This window comes from Oryzias latipes, chromosome 14, assembly GCF_053564925.1.
Source record: "Oryzias latipes strain Hd-rR chromosome 14, Olatipes_Hd-rR_3.1".
NCBI lineage: Eukaryota > Metazoa > Chordata > Actinopteri > Beloniformes > Adrianichthyidae > Oryzias > Oryzias latipes.
In genome coordinates, this window is record NC_136250.1 from 25,488,244 (window position 1) to 25,506,179 (window position 17,936).

A 17,936-nucleotide genomic window follows, 5' to 3' on the forward strand; every position below is an offset into this window, starting at 1 on the left:
ACACTCAAAACAGTGAGTGTTGTGCTTGGATTGATGGCAAAAAAAATCCCTCCATACAATAAATGATGTGGCTGGAGCAACATGTGTAGAGTGTTTAATGCAAAATAAGGCATTTATGAATGTCCATCTATCCCATCCATCTGTTCATCTGTCTATCCATTCGTCCGTCCATTTGTTAGTTCATCTATCTATCCACCAATAGGGGTGTGACAATAACCGCAGCACCGCACGTTTTTTTTCAAAAAGTTTTTTTTGTTGTTGAAAGTTCTGCATAATGTGCGTGATTGGAACACTAAAATAAACACATTAAACACATTCATCTTTGCTGAAAATTTACTTTTTCTGCTAGTCCAGTGTTCAGACTTCAAGGGTTTTTGGGGGAAACCTTTTATTACTGTTCTCCTTCACTCCCTGTGCTGCGCCTCCCACTCCCTCTACGCTGCACGCGCTCCCTCTTCTTACACACACGCGTGATGTTTCAGCAGCACACACACATCCTCATTCCACAACAGAAGCTTCCGTCTCGCCAGGAAATATGACAAATTTACTGCGTTCTAATTATTCATTTCCATTGTATTCATTTCCATTACAAGCTGCGTGCGTTCTTGAGTGCGCGACACGGCCCTCCTGCCGAAGGATTTTGTGTTGGTGGTGGTGGTGGGGGGGTTATTACTGTTTGAGAACTATTTTGTGCAGTGCAAAGTTATATGTCTGTTTAAACAAAGGCGGAGCCTCCTGCCCCGAGTTCAGTCTCGTTTATTACTTTGCAAATTATAAAATTCTGAGAAGATGTCTGTACCAGAGAGCACAGGTGAAGCCTCGCATGCCGCTGGAGAGCGGTCCGCTGCAGAAGAATCAACACACACCCCCCAACACACTCGTGTGCGCTCCTTACTCCCACACACGCCGCGCGCAGACACACACACACATAGTCATTGTACAACACCTGTATAGTTAGTTCATTAGTTAGATAGGTAGTAGTTAGTTGTTACTGTTATTTGTTTATAAAGAATACTACATTGTAATTGTATTAATTTGCGATGCGGCCGCCAGGAGATTTTGTGTTTGCCGTTTTGTGTTTGGGGGGGGCTGCGGTTAACCGCGACACCGCGCCCCCTGCTGGTTCATCACCGGGGTGATCAAAAATCCCACACCGTCACAGGTCTATCCATCAATCAACCCATCCAACTTCTCCCACTTATCCAGTGGACAGCAGTCTAAGCAGGAATACCCAGACCTTCTTCACCACAGAAATATTCTCCAGTTCTGTCTGTTCTCAACCATGAGGTGTATTCCCCTCCAGTGTTCCTTGGATCTTCCAAGTACAACATGCCCAGAAAACCTATCCAGGTCGGAGAATATAGGAGCTGTCTGAAAGAGATGCTTGAGCTAGGGGAAAGGACTTACCTTGTTGTGGAGGAACAGCGGTGACGGAGCTCTTCGCCATATCTCTAAGGGAGTGTCTCAATGGTGAATGAATTGGCTTCATTTTGCTGGAGCCGTAAGTAAGGCATTTCTATGGATGATATCACACTTGCTCAGTCCATTTCACTTATACAGTCAATGGGAATACCTCAAAACATGACAACTGTGCTGTGGGGAGGGGGTGCCGAGAGCAAAGGCAAACCCATGTCAGCTCAATGCCTCTCACCATGAACTACTTTGGAGTAAAAATAGTGTCCAGCAGTTCTTCCAAAGCTCTAATGAAAGACCCCAACAATCTTATTTGAACAGAAAGCTCAATAAATTCCCTAAAAATTCTCAAGCTGATCTATGAATCACTGGTTCTTTCAGAAGGGATCGCACATGTCTCAAGAATGAATTAAAAATGTTGTAGATGTTCATCCTTAGACTGCAGTTTTCAAAAAAAACTAAACTAGAAGTTTCAGAAAAATCCCATTTTTTATTCGTTTAAATATTTTTTCTGGTCTGATTCAGGTTTGGTCCTGATCTGATCCAGATCTGCTGGTTTGGCAGGTGTAAAAGTTCACTTGAACTCTGACTTGGGCCCAAAAAAGAGAGCTCTGGTCCTTTTGATTGAGGGTCTCAGTTCACTTGCAGATGAACTCTTGTGTGGTTAAAATCAGTGTGACTGCAGAGAGACTTTCCATGGACAAAAAAAACGTAGAGAACCAAAGAAATGCAGGGATGTCAGCCCTGTGAGTTTGGAAGAGGAAAAAAAAAACAGCCACAGAGTGAATCTGAAGAAGCAGAAATGATAAAACAGTTAGAAAACATCTGCTGGGGAAAGTGGTGGAGTGAGGGGCTTAGAGATCTTCTTCCTAAGAAGCTTATCAGGAAGTTCTGCTTTTCTTCTCCCTGATTTCATCTGTTCGTTTGGCTGGTTTGGACAGTAGCGTCTTCAAATGAGCAGGTGTTGGAACTACATGATTGTTTCAGGCAGTACTTAGGTTCATTTCAGTCTCCAAACCAAACCCCCCCCAAACCAGAGGAGGTGTGTTCAGGGACTGTCTGGTGGGAAAAGCAGCTGATCTCTGTTTTATTCTGGTTTCTCTCAGACTTTAGAAAAGTTCTGTGCGGCTGAAGCTGATCAGTGATGTGGGACCATCAATAATAAAGATAATCAGTTTCATATGTCAGCAAACAGAAATGTCCACACCTGTCCAGGTGTGGGTCTGGCTGGGTTGGGCGGGGCTGCTCTCTGACTGGCTCTTTAAATGGTTCAGAAATTCAGAAATCTTTTTCTTGCCAAAGTTTCTAAACTGTGAACTAAAACAGTAAAGTCCGTTGTTTCACACGCACGCGCGCTAGCTCGCTAACTTCCTCAAACCAGCACTTCCTCTCTTTGGACTTCCTCGTCTTCCGAAGCCACGCCCACCCGGGTCAGCCTGATAGGGTCCAGCTGTCCCTGCCGCGCGCACACCATCGGTGACACGCTCAGAAGCTGCACGCGCTCCCACACGAACACACCTGTACAAGGAGACAGGAGCTGCGCGCGCAGGAGGAGGAGGCTGATGAACGGTAAGTGTGTGTCCCACGGCCGCGTGCGTTTCCCTAAAGTTTTTTTTTTCATCGTTGACCCCCGCTCAGGACCCCTCACCCCCTCCGTTCCCGATAGATCCTCGGAGCAGCTGATCAATAATGTGCGCGAGCGAGCGTGCGTGTGGTTTGTGTCCCGGCGTTAATGCTCCGACCACTCCCAGCGCGCGCGCGCTTGTCACTTCTTGCTTTTTTGTTCTTCTAGCTTTTTGGCGTAAAAAAAAAGTTCAACTGATCGATGGAGCGCGCTCGAGCCGAGGTGTGCTCCAGAGGAACCGTCAGGGTTTGGCTGCTCTGCCATGACCAGCACCTCCTGAAGATGATCAGTGCCTGAACAGTCTGGATCCGCTCATCACTCCTCTTCCTCTGGGCAGCAGTTTTCTGAGCTGAACCCAAACTGCCACCAACATAAAACCTAAACTCGTCTGTGTTCCCTCTGATGACAAGAACCTGCCATATGATCAATGAAACACCCTGAGCATCACTAACACACTCTTTCAACTCATGACAGTCGGGCATTGATTTGAAATGTTCTTCATCTGAAACCAGCTGTGAGAGGAGGTCCGGTTGGAGGGGGTCCGGTACCTTCACTTCATGCTCTGTTCAGACTTAAGAGGCGATCAGAGGATTCCTTTGCCTGCAGTCAGTGACGCAGCTCTGTCCAGGTGTGAGAGGAAAAGCTCAACACTGATGAGGAAAACGACCAGGTTTAACCTCTTCCTGTCTTCCTGCTCCTCGTTGGAGTCCAAGACTCGTAGAACCGGCTCAGTGTGGTTCTTCTGTGGGTCCGATCGGTCCAAATCTCTCCTGTTTCCTGCTGCTGAGGTGAAGGTGGCTCTGCCTGCCCTCCTTCCACCTCAGCAGTGCCTGTCCTGTTGATGACGTTTGTGTAAGATACCTTCACACATTGGGGGTAAATGTTTTTCCATGAATTTTTGCAGAGGTAGAATCTGCGGTGCAGGAGTAGAGCGGTTGACCTCTTATTGGAAGATTGTGGGTTCAGCTCCTGTTCTGCCCATGTGTGGAAGTGTCCTTGGGCAAGACAGTGGACCCCACATTCCTCCCGGTGGTTCTAGTTTGGCGCCAGTGTTGGGGATGAGTGTGTGAATGAGACGGTGATCTGGGCCTTTGAGGATGAAAGGAAAGCGCTATCTAGGCCAAGTATTCACCATTTCCCATTTTTGGCTTGGCACTTCTTTGACCTGGTGTTTGTTGTGTTTATGCTCCTGGCGTAGTCTGATGTTGAGGCTACGCCAGATGTTTAGCCCTGCTTTGCCTTGGTATTGGTTGCTCTTTCAGCCTTGGTCTAAATTGATGCTGTTTTGTGCCTTGGCCCCAATTTGCATTCAGGTGTTTTGGAGTTTTGACGTGGTTTACTTTTAGCTCTGGTGTAGCCTGGCGTTTGTGGGCATTAGCACAGGTTTAACCCTGGTTGGTGTTTAAGCACATTTCCGCGTTTTAGTGCTTGATTAAATGCTTGGAGAATTTTTTGGTCTTTGGTGAGGACGGATGCTTTTGGGTGTTTTAATGTTGGTTTGGTGGTCAGGATGTGTTCTTCGTTTTATCTCTGGGTCAAAAAGTTCTGGGATGTTTTGCTTCTAATTTGGTTTAAAATGGAAAGTGAAATAAAAGTAGCTGGACAAAGTCAAACGATTAAACGTATCCATCTGGACTGAAGATGAAGTTCTTTGGGCAGATCGGTTCCTCAGGAAAAAGTTCTGGTATCAGCAGAGATTTTGTACTTTATGTGAAATGTCTTTCTTTTTATAACTGGCATGGACAATGACATCACCTCCCGTCATCGGCTGCACGCGCTCGGATGTCAATGCTCGATTGGTGCAGGAAGTCTTCGATTTGTCAGAGAATATTCTGAAGGAGATGATTCATCCCTTCTATTAATACATGCTGCCTCATTTCGGTCCTGTTGTGGACCGGCTCTTGTGGCGTTGGACTAAATGTGGGTTAAACATTTGGACTCTTTCAGATTTTGTTTGTGCTTTAGTCCGATTTTAAAAATGTTCAGTTTCGTTCACGGTTAGTCCACGGATGGAGGACTGCCTGGGACTACCAGACGCTGGAAGCTACTGAAAGTGGGGATGCTTCCAGTGTTCCCGTGTGGTGGTCCCAAGTATAGGGAAAAGCAAGAGGCGGAGTCAGGACGGGCGTCCGACGTAAAACTGACACTGTCACATGTGCGACTTGGAGGGTGATGTGCAGAAGGAAGTGTCGATAAAGGCAAAGAAACTAGTTGATGTGGGATATCTTATCAACCATCATTGGGTTTCAGCCTCCATTCATTCCAGAGTTATCTGGAAAGGTGGGGCTTCTTCAGAAGTGCGTCTCTGAATGACGAAGCTGCATGTTGGTGACAGTCCTGTACTGGGAGCTCATGTCTGTTTCACGCCGCTGCTGAATGAAGACATGTCGGACAAACCCTTCCTGTTTCAGTTTCAGCACGGTTGGTTCCTCTTCGCCTGCTGGGAGGATGAGGAGCACCAGGAAGCTCCGTGTTTGTGTGTTAACCGTGTGCATCTGGGGTTCAGCTTCCATCTGCTTCACGTTTCAGCCTGGGGCTGCTGCTGGGTTCTGGTCGGTCTGAGTAGAGAGTCGCTGCAGATGTGTGCGCATCCAGGCCTCGGATAGCCCAATAAGGTGTGATTTGTTGCCTCTTGTCTGGTTGTGTGACATGTGACGCCCCCAGTCAGCCACATGTCTTCTGGGGCTTTGTCACAATCCAGGGTCCTTTAGGTTTTGGTGCCTCTGGTTGTCTCTGTTTGAGTGAGTGTCAGTGTAGCGCAGGTCTGGGCCTCATTTGGCCTGCTTCGTCACGCCTCACTGTCTTTTTTTTTGTCCTTCAATCACTTGACCGTTGTTGGTTCTGTTGTACTGGGACTGTTGGCTAACGGGTTTTCCCACCATCTACAGGAACCTCTTCAGCATGTTTTTTTACTGTATGTTTTCTGATGTTGCTTATTCGTGTTTTATTTTTGCATTCAAACGTTGAAGTTCCCTTTTTTGTGCGGACGATTCCTGTAACTCGTTCTGTACTGAGCTGGTCTTTCTGACGGAGCGGCTCCTCTTGTGATGGAAACTCCTCCCAGCTGTGAGAACGTTCCGTCAGTCCAGTTTTAGGGCCGAGGCTGCGGGTTTTTGGTTCCCCTGTCAGGAAATTTGTTCTGATCGAGCAGAATTAAATTTAAACACTGAGTGAGAGAAGACAGCTGACATGACGAAACCACAGGGTTCTGTTAGTTCCTGAAACTCAGATTCACGAGTTCAGAAAACCCAGCGAGGAGACGATGGTCTGACAAGAGACAATTCTACAAACCAGAGAAACCTGAAACGAAGCCCCTCGCCTCATCTCAGAGGAGGTGGTCCGGCTTTGACCTTTGCCTGAGTGAGCCTGGGATGCTGTTGCCATGGCAGCAGGTATTGTGCATTTACCTGTAGCTTTGCTCTCAGGGATTTGTAGTTTTTATAGTTCAGCAAGTTAAAATGAAATGGTTATTTCAGATTCTCACGTGATTGTGTCCCCATCAGAGGCTTTTACAAAATCGCCGTGTCAGTTACTCCCGCCTTCTGTGGGTTGCTAATGGCGACTCTTCTTCCTCTTTCAGTCTAATTTTATTCATCCCACACCTCGACTCTGTTCCTGCTCTGTGTTAGCCGTAGACTTCTGAGGTTGCAGATGGGCATGTGTCTGTCAAGGGGGGGGGGGGTGCTACAGTGTGTGTTGGGTGTCTGTAGGGCCGGATATGAACATTCATACTGCTTTTTATGGTTGTGATGTCCATGAACGCATCCGGGCTCCTGCGATGTGGACGCCCCAAACATAGCAGGCTTCTGCCCCAGTGACAGCAGCCTCTAGTGCACATCGGTGGAACTGCAATTTAACAACCAAACAGGAATAATTACTTTAAAGGTGTCCAAAATTAGAACAGCTGATTTTGGAGAAAAATAATAAAAACTGTCACAATGAAGTGATGGCCTGTTTGATGCAAGTCTGTACTGAAATATCTGCTGCATTTCACCATGAAGCCACACCGAAAGCTTCCTTTTTTAAGTCTGGGGGTTACAAAAGGCCGTTGTTACGACACTTGATTGGTTGGTTTTGCTGCTCATCTGATCATCTGCAGCCTATTAGCATGTTATCTCCCTCCAGAGATCGTTCACTGCCAGATGCTCTGCAGCACATCAGGTGGTTTCAAAGTGCAAAACAGCTCTGTAGAAGAACGTTTCCTCACTCACGATCTAAAGAGTCCCAAAGAAATCCCCACATTCACAATTTTAAACTCTAGAATAACATAATGAAACTAAACTGGACAGGAACCTGAGTGTCAGTTCCTTTTTATAATAATTAAAAAAAAAATATTCATGCTCTAAACATATTTAATAGGATTTGCTGTCATATAACCTTTTCAAACAAGAGTAAACTTCCAGGAAACAAACACTGGAACATGCCCACAGAGGAGTTTTAATGCTCACTAGTCACCTGTCAATCAAATGTTTGTGCCGTTTCAGTTTTAAGGGTAAATAAAGTTACAAGGTTCAAAAGAGTTTGTTTTTTCACACTCAGAACCCAGATAGAAGCACTGAACTATTGAAAAGACATGAAATCTATAACAAACAAAAATGTTTCCAGTCTCTTTTTGGATCCATCTGACCCCTCATGGGTCACTTTGACCCTGAGCAGCTTTTGAGGACTGCATTTGTTCATCTGTGAGGGGATTTAATGTTTCAACAGGGGCTCTGTGTGTATTGAAGGTTAGAGTTTTGCTCACAAGACACAGCTCAGCGAGAAGATGCTGACCCGGCCCAGAAAGAGGGAAGGGGTGTCCCCAGGGTCTGGGAGGAGTCTCTCCGAGTCCAGCATGGATGACTTCATCTCATAATTTGGTCTCTGTTTTTTCCGTTCTTTGGACTTCAAGTTTGAGATTTTTCACTGACCGTATGGTCAGAGTCTCAAACTGAAACCAATTTTTTCCTCACCGCTACCTCAACGATTGAATAAACCGCTCATATGTTTATCAGAGCATCTATTCTATTTAAATGGACTTAACCACAAAAAAGAATAAAGTTGGTTGAAGGGCCTATATCATGCAAAATCTACTTTTTTTTCTTTTTTGTTTAAGTGTATTTTAATGTTCATTCATCACCATAAACAACCTCAAAGTGGTATTTTGATTCATTCATGCATCTGAGTATTCCTCTAAAAACCTGTTCTCTGAGCACCAGCTCCTCCCAATCCACAAAACGAGTGGATTCTCACATTGTGATGTCACAAACTTTCCTTTTATATACGCAATATGCACATCCATCTTTGCAAAAGTTTGGATTTTGTTTGTTTTCGTGGGCGAAATCCAAACACATTGACGGAGCCTCAGAGAACGAGTTGTCTTACTTCTGGGTTGGAAAAAAAGCTCAAGAAAATGACTGTTAAAGTCGCTTTTTAGTGTGCAAAAGGTAATATACTATCACATACATGGATATAGTTTATTATAAAAAGCTTAAGAATTGCATGATATAGACCCTTTAAACCCGACAAATAAATCGCTTAAAGCTATAACTTACTTTGACTCCGCCTACTACTCTTGAGGCTGTTCTTAAACTTTATGCCAGAGCATCCCTTTGGAGACAGATGATGAATCCTGACTTGGAGGGTGAAATGACATTATGGTGTTCGCTGTCCTTTTTGTAGCTAAAAATTACATTTCTCCCTTGGAAAACCAAAAATATTAGCATAACCTAATACAGGAATCTGCTGTATAATCACATTGTTGGCTCCATTGGTTCTGTGTGCGCTCTTGGCGCCGTCTGTCCGTGCCGTCTCCAGAGGGGTGTTGGTCTCGTATTGTCTATGATTATTGGCGAGTCGGAGCGCCATTGTCGGTGGCCTTGTCCTATCTTTCCCCCAAGTCTTTTTTGTTTGGGTGTTTTGGGAGGACCGGTTAGGTTCACTTACTTGTAGAACATCCCTCTTTGGTTTGGTTATTTTATTGTTCTGTGGTCCCAGTAGATTGTGATTGTACCTTTTAGATGTGTTGGGCGCTTTGTTGGGGGTGGGGTGCTCTGGCATCACTGATAACAAACCAGAAGTGTCAACATAGTGCCCCACCCATTAGTCTTTAACTTAATCCTTTACAGCAGCGGTCCCCAACCCCCTGGGCTGCGGACCGGTACCGGTCCATGGGTCATTTGGTACCGAGCCGCACAGAAAGAATAAATACCTTACATGACTTCCGTTGTATTTATTTCAGAATCTGAAAGATGTTTAATTTTGAAAAATTGCTAGATTCTCTTTTACATCCGCTCTTCTCTGTCTCGTGATAGATTACCGCTAAAATAAAACCCAGGAACACGCAAAATGAGTGGAGAAAAAAAAACTTCTTTGGAAAGTTGCTTTGCCAAAGGGAAAACACCCATCCAGGAGACAGAAGAGGAGCCTTCGACTCCCCCCAAAAAAAGAAAGCTACATTTAATAGACAATACTTCTTTTTTGCACCATGAGTGTGGGAAGGGGAGAGGATGATGACACCTGTGCCATGTATAATGTTATGCGTGTCAAAATAAAAGCTCAGGGTTCGTCTCGTCACATCTCTTTTCCTCCTTCATCGTAGTGTTGCTACAATAATCATACGCCTACGTTTTAAAGACCGGTCCGTGAAAGTTTTGTGTGACGTCATACCGGTCCGTGGCGTTAAAAAGGTTGGGGTCCACTGCTTTACAGGCTTTATCTAAAACATGATCCACACTCACCGGGGGGGGGGGATCGTTACTTTTGTTACTGATTATTTGTACAAGCAGGAAACGGCTTAAATTTCTTTTCAGATGTTTGACGTGTTCCACAGATCTCTTAACACCTGACTGCATTCAAAACCAGATTGTATCTCCATCTCACAGTTTACCCGCATGCACTGCTTCAATTTACCTGTTGTTTTTTATTACATTTGTTTCTCTTTCATAAAGAGTGTCAAAAACTCAAAATATATGATTTTTTTACTGGAGGGGGAGTTTAAGAACTTGAAACTCACAATGTGGATCATATGGTCGCCTCAAGAGTCAATTTCTACATCCTTATTTTTACTTCTGAGCATCAGAATCATTGGGATGAAAATAGTTTTTGTCAGGTTCAGCCGTAGTAACAAAGGGTGTGTGATCCTGATAAGATCACTGCTTTGTTTAAAGCGTTTCCTTCTGCAGAAGTCATTTCCATAAACAGAACTGACACGGGACACACTTCTCTCTGCAGGCTGATATGGATGTGACGGGCATCTGAGCAAACCACGCTGACTGGAAGAAGATAAAGTCTGACGGGCCTGAAGTCAAGAAACTCATCCATCAGCATCTAGAGGTAATGTCCTCCCGGAGAGCTGCTGTGTTTCTGCTGGGGGGCCTTTGTCCTCGACTCAAACAAAAGTATGACCAACACCCAAAAAGATTAGATAAAGAGAAGAGAGGTGAAGTGAGGCATTAAACAAGTTTTCTACTGGTACATATTCAGAAGTTGTAGATTTTTCTTTAAAAGCAAAACATATGTTTTCCTGACAATACTCCTTGGGTATTAGAATGTTCTGACTGGACACATTTGGTCCGCTTAAAGTGAACCAGAGTTCGTTTACCCCGAAAAAAGACCCACTCCAATAATTCAAGCTTTTGTTTTTTTTAACATGTTCTTGCAGAATTTTTCTCATGAATTTAGGATCAGAATTGCGTTTGAGTATTTTCATTTGTTCATTTTTCTTCTAAATCCGTTTTGTTCTCTTTTGGGTCACTGGGCTGCCGGAGCCTATCCCAGCCACTCGCGGGCGAAGGCAGGGGTCATCCTGTAAGGCCATAATCACACACTCGCATTCCCCCTCTGAGACGTTTTAGAGTAACCAACTTATGCAGGGGGAGAACATGCAAACTCCACACAGGGAGGTCCCTCCATTGATGGTTCTGTTTCAGGTCCCCCAGCCAGGACTTGAACCAGGGCCTTCTTGCTGTGAAGCAAAAGCGCTATCCAGTGCACCACCGTGCAGCCCATTTCAGAGTATTTCTTTATTCAAATGCAAAAGCAAATTCAAACCTTGTTTAAAAAAGCTCAAATTTGTGATACAGCAAGCCAAAGTCTCCCTGCTCTGCTCCATTCTGATGCTTCCACTGTCAGACAAATAGATCCATGAACGTCTTTTTTCCTCGTCTGAGCTGGAATCTGGATCAATACTGAATGGCTGGATAGTTCTGATATTGCTGCTACTTTTGTTGCACTGATAATGTTAGGATGGGGTTGTGAGGCAGCGGGAGAGAGTGTGAACAAATGGATGATGGGAAGTGGGGGAGGGGTTGTTTCATGCCACCAGCCCAGGTGAATTTCTAATGAACTCCTGCCACTCTGCAGAAACTATGTCCAAGAATTTTTTTTATTTTTAATTTAATCTAAAACGGCATAATCGTAATTAAAAGACCACTGGCAACTCTTTGAAAATAGATCAGAGGATTAGAGTAGGTCTTTAAGATGCTTTACTGTGCTGAAATTTGAACTATAAAAAGAAAACCGTATAAAGGTTTTGTGATTAATACAGAGCAAATCCAGAATGCCACATCAATGCGAGCTGCAGTAAGAAGGTTTGCCGTCTGTCAGTGTAGTGTACAAAGCACGGACGCGCTACCAGGAAACAGGCGAGTACATCAGGGGGTGTAGGAGGGGCAACAACCCTCAAAATGACTTCCAGCAGGCCACAAAAGTGAACTTGTCTGCTCAAACTGTTAAAAACAGGCTTCATGAGGGCCCACTAAGATTTGCAAATTCGCCAATGGCTCCCTGTGCTCTTTACAGATGAAAGCAGGTTCACACTGAGCACATGTGACAGACTTGACAGTCTGGATTCGCTGTGAAGTACGTTCTCTTGCCTGCAACATTGTCCAACATGACCGGTTGGGCAGTGGGTCAGTAATGGTTTGGGGTGGCATTCTTTGGAGGCCTGCACAACTCTCAATGTGCTCACCAGAGGTAGCCTGACTGCCATGAAGTACCAAAATGAGATTCTCAGACCTTTTGTGAGTCTGTATTCTGGTGTGATTGACCCTGGGTTCCTCCAAATGCAAAAATTTGCTGGACCTCATGTGGCTGGAGGGTGTCAGCAGTTTCTGTTAGACAAAGGTCTTGATGTAATTGACTGTAACACAATACACATTTTCCTTATCTTTTTGATGCTCAATTACATTAATCTAAGATTGTTTTCTCTGAGTTACCAGTGCCAGAGGACCAGTACTGTTTGAATAAGTGAACTATCTTGACAAGGATTGCAAAGCGTAGGACTTCCAATTATTCTTTCTCTCATTGCTCTGCCCTGCCCTTGTAATTCATGGCCAATGACTGAAGAGATCTTTTGTCACACCGTTTTGGTTTTAGTTTGAAACAGAAAAGACCAGTTGAACGGTAGTATGAGTACAGAACAAGTGCAAGGTTCAGGACTTTATCCGGACAAAAATGAGCTGACTCGGTGCAGACAACGTACTTTTCCAGTCTGAATACACCCTAAATGTCGTTGTCTGATTCAGGCTGAGGTAGCTTGGTTGCTATTTGGATACTGGTTTCTGTTAATGACCCACTTTGGCCAGCCGTGGTGCAGAGGTAGAATGGTCTACCTCTGATCAGAATATCGCAGGTTTGGTTCCCACTTTGCCTGCCCATTCGTAACAGTGTCCTTGGGCACGACACTAAATCCCATATAGCTCCTGGTGGTTGTAGGTTGGCCCCAGTGTTCGGCAGTGGAATGTGCGTGTGAGTGGACTGTGACCATAGCACTATGGACCTTCAAGGAAGGTAGTAGAGTGCTATACAAGTGTACACCGTTTACTCGTTTGAGTATCAGCTCTCCCACTGATGGACCTGCATTACAGTACTCTGATTACAGAGAAGCTCACGGTTCGTTGCAGTTCTTGAAGCACCACACCATCATTCCTTCACCTCCATGATTCCCTGGTTTTGTTCTGAACAATCATTTCTTTGGTCTAAGAACTGTGTGGCAGAAGTCCTGATGTTTGATCAGGTACACTTGAAAGAACATTTCTCAAGCATCAAGCTGTGCTGGAAGTGTCGGACACATGGATGCCTCAGTAAGCAAAGCAGCCATTCGTTGTTTTAGATTATGCCTGATGATGTCATCCCAATGTTTGAATAATTGGGTCCTGTGTGGGTAACTAAAACTGTTAAAGGGGGGCCAATGTTGGGGGAGAAAAGATCAGTAAAAATATGTTTGGAACAACCTTTGTGCTTCCTAATGTTCCAGACTGAACCTTCCACATCTCTCTCTCTGTAGGATCATGGACTGTGTGGAAATCTCATAACCTTTTGTCGTAGTAGAAGTAGAATCAAATAAGACTAAAACCTTTTACATGAAACTCCTGTAGCAGAGGCACCGAAGGACAGCCTGTTGTGCCGTTGTTCTTCATCAAGTTCTCACCTGTGTTTTTTCAGCTTGTTGAGGCAGAACCATGCAGACCGTAAAGTGTGTGGTTGTGGGGGATGGTGCCGTGGGGAAGACCTGCCTCCTCATTTCCTACACCACCGGAGCCTTTCCGAAGGAGTACATCCCCACAGTGTTTGACAACTACAGTAGCCAGGTATGTCCTGAAACATCCTCCAAACAGAAGCCTTGTTAAATGTTCCAGCACATTATGGTAGGGGAAACACTGAGATGCAGAAGACTTTTAATCACTGAGATTTAGACGGTTGTGTGATCCAACGAGAGCGCTTTGGGAGGGAATGAGGGTGCACCTGTTTTACCAATAGCTGTGTGATCTTTCTGTGCGGTGTGTTCAGGTGACGGTGGATGGCCGGGTCATCAGTCTGAACCTGTGGGACACAGCGGGTCAGGAGGAGTATGACCGTCTGAGGACTCTTTCTTACCCGCAGACCAACGTCTTTGTCATCTGCTTTTCCATCTCAAGCCCCGCCTCCTTCGAGAACGTCAAACACAAGTGGCACCCAGAGGTCAGCACTCACCCAATTTGTTGTAACTAAATCCATTGTCGGGATATAAAACAAAGAATATGACAGAGTTGACAGAGATGAACTGCAGAGGACTTCCCGTGTTTGAGTGGGACCATCATTTTTTGTACCGAAATGTGTTTGTCACATAGAAGTGGCACGTGTTTTTGTTTTGTCAAATTTTACACGCCTGTTACCAAATCTGTTAACTGAAGGTAAAATTCGTCAAAGCAAAAATTCAAAAAGGAGAGGGGAGATGTAATGCCCGAGACACAAAAATGTCAGATCTGAAAGTACAAACTTTTAGATCAAAAAGCAAAAGACACGGAGAAGGAAAATACACTACTTAAGATAATTTATGGGTATTGTGAAAAGCTTTCACTTCACAGATTTTTGGGGACGGGGGTGGGTGGGGTTGTATTGTGGTGATAGAAGCACTCATTTAGTGTTTTCCACATAATGGCCCAACTGTGGTTCGTTTGTCACTTATTGGGCCCAAAATCAAAAGATTCTAACCCTTTTTCAATGTGGCATCAGTGTCAACATTCTATGGGTATATAAAGCTGATTTAGTCGGCAAGTCATTCCAAGTTCATCATTCAAACAGCCATGAGTGCACTTAATACACGCCTAGTAGACGAGCAGCACCACCTGGCCATACACGTCTTCAGGTTGGTAGTAGACAGTCAGACTTTGAGACTTGCCAAGTCTCAAAGTGTCATCAGCAGAATTGCATCAAGACCCAAAACTATTGACAGAGTTTGGGACAGACCCAGGAGTAGAGCCCCGCCAGTGACAGACCACAACCATGACCAGAACCTAAGGACCTCTGACCTCAGACATGGTCTAGCAAATACCATGGTCTAGCTGCAGGCCTGTTGTGAGGGATACTAGGGTTTCTAGACAAACCAGTCCACCACCCTGACTGGAATGACCGTTGCAGATGACTCCATTGACACCAAGACACCGCCTAGAAAGTTTGCAGAGGACACAAAACCATTTGACCTGGACAGTGCAGCAATGGCTAACCATCCTGTTCACTGAGTGTCGGGTAACATTGTACAGAAATGATGGTCGTCAGCATTGCTGGAAAAGGCGAGGTGAATGATATGCCAAAGTCAACGTGGTCCCCAGGGTTGGCTTTGGTGGAGGAGGTGCAACAGTCTGGCTGGCTTCAACAGTCAGAGCAAAACTGATTTGAATTTGTAGATGATTTAGTCACTGCGCATTCTTACTCAGAGATTTAATTGAAACATCATCATCCACCAATTCCACCAGAACACCCCAACTTTCTGTTCATAGATGATAATGCTCCTCCACATGGTGCCAGAAATGTCACAGCTGGACTTTGGGAAGTGGGAGAGCCTCATATGGTATGGCCAGCAATGACCTCTGACCTAAGCCCCATAGAGCAGGTCTGGTAAAACTGCATGTAGCACTTGTGGGAGAGTGGAAGGAAGTCTCTCAAAACATAATCATGAGGCAGGTGAGGAGCCAAGACATCAATGAAGCGGTCATTGCAACAAATGGAGAAAATACCCGCTACTGATTTGGACCATTTTTATTTAGGACAAACTTGATTATTGTCTTCATTTTGAGGGTAATAAGTATGACAATTGTTTCTTCTCATTCATCATTTGTAATAACATTTTTAAGCATTTTTCTCCTCTTGGTGTCATCACCAGGTGTCCCACCACTGTCCTGGCGTTCCCATCCTCCTGGTGGGCACAAAGAGTGACCTCCGAAACAACGAGGAGCTGGTGAAGAAGCTGAAGGAGCAGAACCAGGCACCCATTAGCCACAGTCAGGGAACTAGCTTGGCACGCCAGATCCAGGCCCTGCGCTACCTGGAGTGTTCGGCCCTGAACCAGGACGGCATTAAGGACGTGTTTGTGGAGGCTGTAAGGGCCTACCTCAACCCGCAGCCCACCGTCAACAAGAGGCCCTGCGTCCTGCTGTGAAGCTGGCCGCCTGCCGCAGAGACTCCTCGAACTCTTTGATGTTTTTTTTAAAACTTTTCTTAGTTTTATATCAGTTAATTAGAAAATTACTGAAACATTTACATTTATAACCTTTAATTTCCAGCAGGTTGTGTGACTTTGTGTCCGGCGTATGGACGTATCTGAGCGCGTGCAGCATTAGCCGGGACCTACAGTTTACCATGAAGAGGTTTATGACCCAGGGCTCGGTTTACTGCTAAAATATTCAGGTTCACAAATGATCATTTGACTAAATAATATTCTACAAATTTCTGTTTCAAAATCCTATTTTAAATTAGGAAATTGACTTTTCCCTAACAAGAGATTAGAGAGAACAGCGAGTCATTTATACAAGTTATGTTTACAATAAAAAGTAAAAAAAAAAAAAAAAAAATTGGCTGTTTCTGTCCTAAGTGCAAGAAATGGATTTAAATCGATAACTCAACCCAAAATTTCCAGCATTTGATGAGCTGAAATCAGTCTGCCCTTTGGCACAAATCATTTGCTCTTTATTAAAAAAAATCTTTTTCTGAGAGTGTAGGTTTCCTGAAATGCATCTGTATCTCTGCTGCTTGTTTTGAGCAAACCAAAGCAGGAGTTTCTGCTGCCTCTTCTGCATTTGTAAAGCTAACCGGCCGCTCCAAAAGGAAGCGGTTCTGAACAGGGAGACAGTGGCAGAAAGTGGGACAAACGGGCAAACTGCTGAGACCCAGACAGGCGGGAAGGTCTCAAAGCTAAATTCAGCAACACAGCTGTCCTATAAACACCCCAATAAAGTCTTCTGCAGCTTTTTCAGAATGACTGAATGGCTTTGAGGCAGAACCTTCCTTGTTTTCAGGACCATGAGCCCATGACTGCTCTTTATCACGCTGCTTCAAACTGCTGTGAATTGTTCCAAAAACAGCTCAAGCGTGGAATCACACCACAAGCAGAACCGCAGAAATCCTTATTTTAAATGTTGCTTAGAAATGCTTTAGAAATTAATAACTTTAAAAATAAACTTTTTGTTACTGTTTTGGTATGAAGTCTTGGTGGTAATCCAATGGCTCTACATCATACTGACAGTCCTATTGGAGCTGGCCCTAATTATATTTTATGGTGCCGCTGTCAGTCAAATCCCCAACAGAATCTTTAATTCAGCCAAATTATGAAAAGAAAGGAAGTTGGCAAGCAACGGAAAGTCATTTTTTTCTTAAACGTCACTGAGCACGAGCAAACAGCTGACGGTGCTTGCCAAAAAGCCATTTATTTGTATTGTTGGCAGCTGATAAATTATTTACCAAAATTAGAAATATCCCGGCACAAACCGCCTGGTTTTTACTGTGAAGAAAGACGATGCTCAAAGGTATTAAAGAATGTAATAAAGTGTTTTAAAAAGTTTCAAGACTAGCCCTAGCAAACATCTGACCCCTGTTTGCTTTAAATAAATTTTAGTCTCATTAACATGATAAAAATGTTCTATTTTCACTGTATATTTTCACTATTAATGCATTAAAATCCTCCTGCCTGCTGTGTTTTGTTACAATGCTCTCATCTGTCATAGCTAAGTGTTAGCATGCTAATGAGGGGTGTGGAATCTTTGATTAACATTCAGAGCTATGCAAAACAGTTATTAGATGGTTATAACAAGATGACCACTTTTATACATTTTCAACTTTCTTTTAATATAACTTTTTCATATTTTTAAAATAATTCTGTTTACATTAACTAAAGTTATCAAATACCTTATTTTCCACAATTTTAACTCTTGTTAAAAAAAAAAAAACATCCCACCTACCGGTACTTTCATCGGACATCTACAGGAAAATGTACGATGTTTGAAAAGTAAAATTACCTCAATAGTACCTCCCAAAAAATTGGTTTAAGTGTTTTGAGAAAACAAAGCACAATGCAATTGGAGATTTAGTGTTTGCAAAGCCAAAATGCTTTGCAAACTCTACATTCTATGTCTGAATTCCCTAACTACTCCCTGGTTAGTGCATG

General features: G+C 44.1%; 1 protein-coding gene across 1 annotated transcript; it reads left to right on the forward strand.

Moving 5' to 3' along the window:
• The first annotated feature begins 2,603 nt into the window (after window positions 1–2,603).
• On the forward strand, window positions 2,604–17,465 carry rhogb (ras homolog family member Gb). Its single transcript, XM_004076673.5, has 5 exons — window positions 2,604–2,982; window positions 10,250–10,351; window positions 13,463–13,608; window positions 13,808–13,978; window positions 15,660–17,465. Exons 3-5 carry the CDS (start codon window positions 13,480–13,482, stop codon window positions 15,933–15,935), a joined length of 576 nt encoding a protein of 191 aa, XP_004076721.1. The 5' UTR covers window positions 2,604–2,982; window positions 10,250–10,351; window positions 13,463–13,479; the 3' UTR covers window positions 15,936–17,465.
• Window positions 17,466–17,936: the final 471 nt, after the last annotated feature.

Excerpts from the sequence above, each read along its gene's own strand:
- rhogb (XM_004076673.5), top strand. The coding sequence starts at position 13,480 with ATGCAGACCGTAAAGTGTGTGGTTGTGGGGGATGGTGCCGTGGGGAAG. Across the intron at positions 13,609-13,807 it reads TTGACAACTACAGTAGCCAG|GTGACGGTGGATGGCCGGGT; the intron begins GTATGTCCTGAA and ends CGGTGTGTTCAG. Across the intron at positions 13,979-15,659 it reads AACACAAGTGGCACCCAGAG|GTGTCCCACCACTGTCCTGG; the intron begins GTCAGCACTCAC and ends TGTCATCACCAG.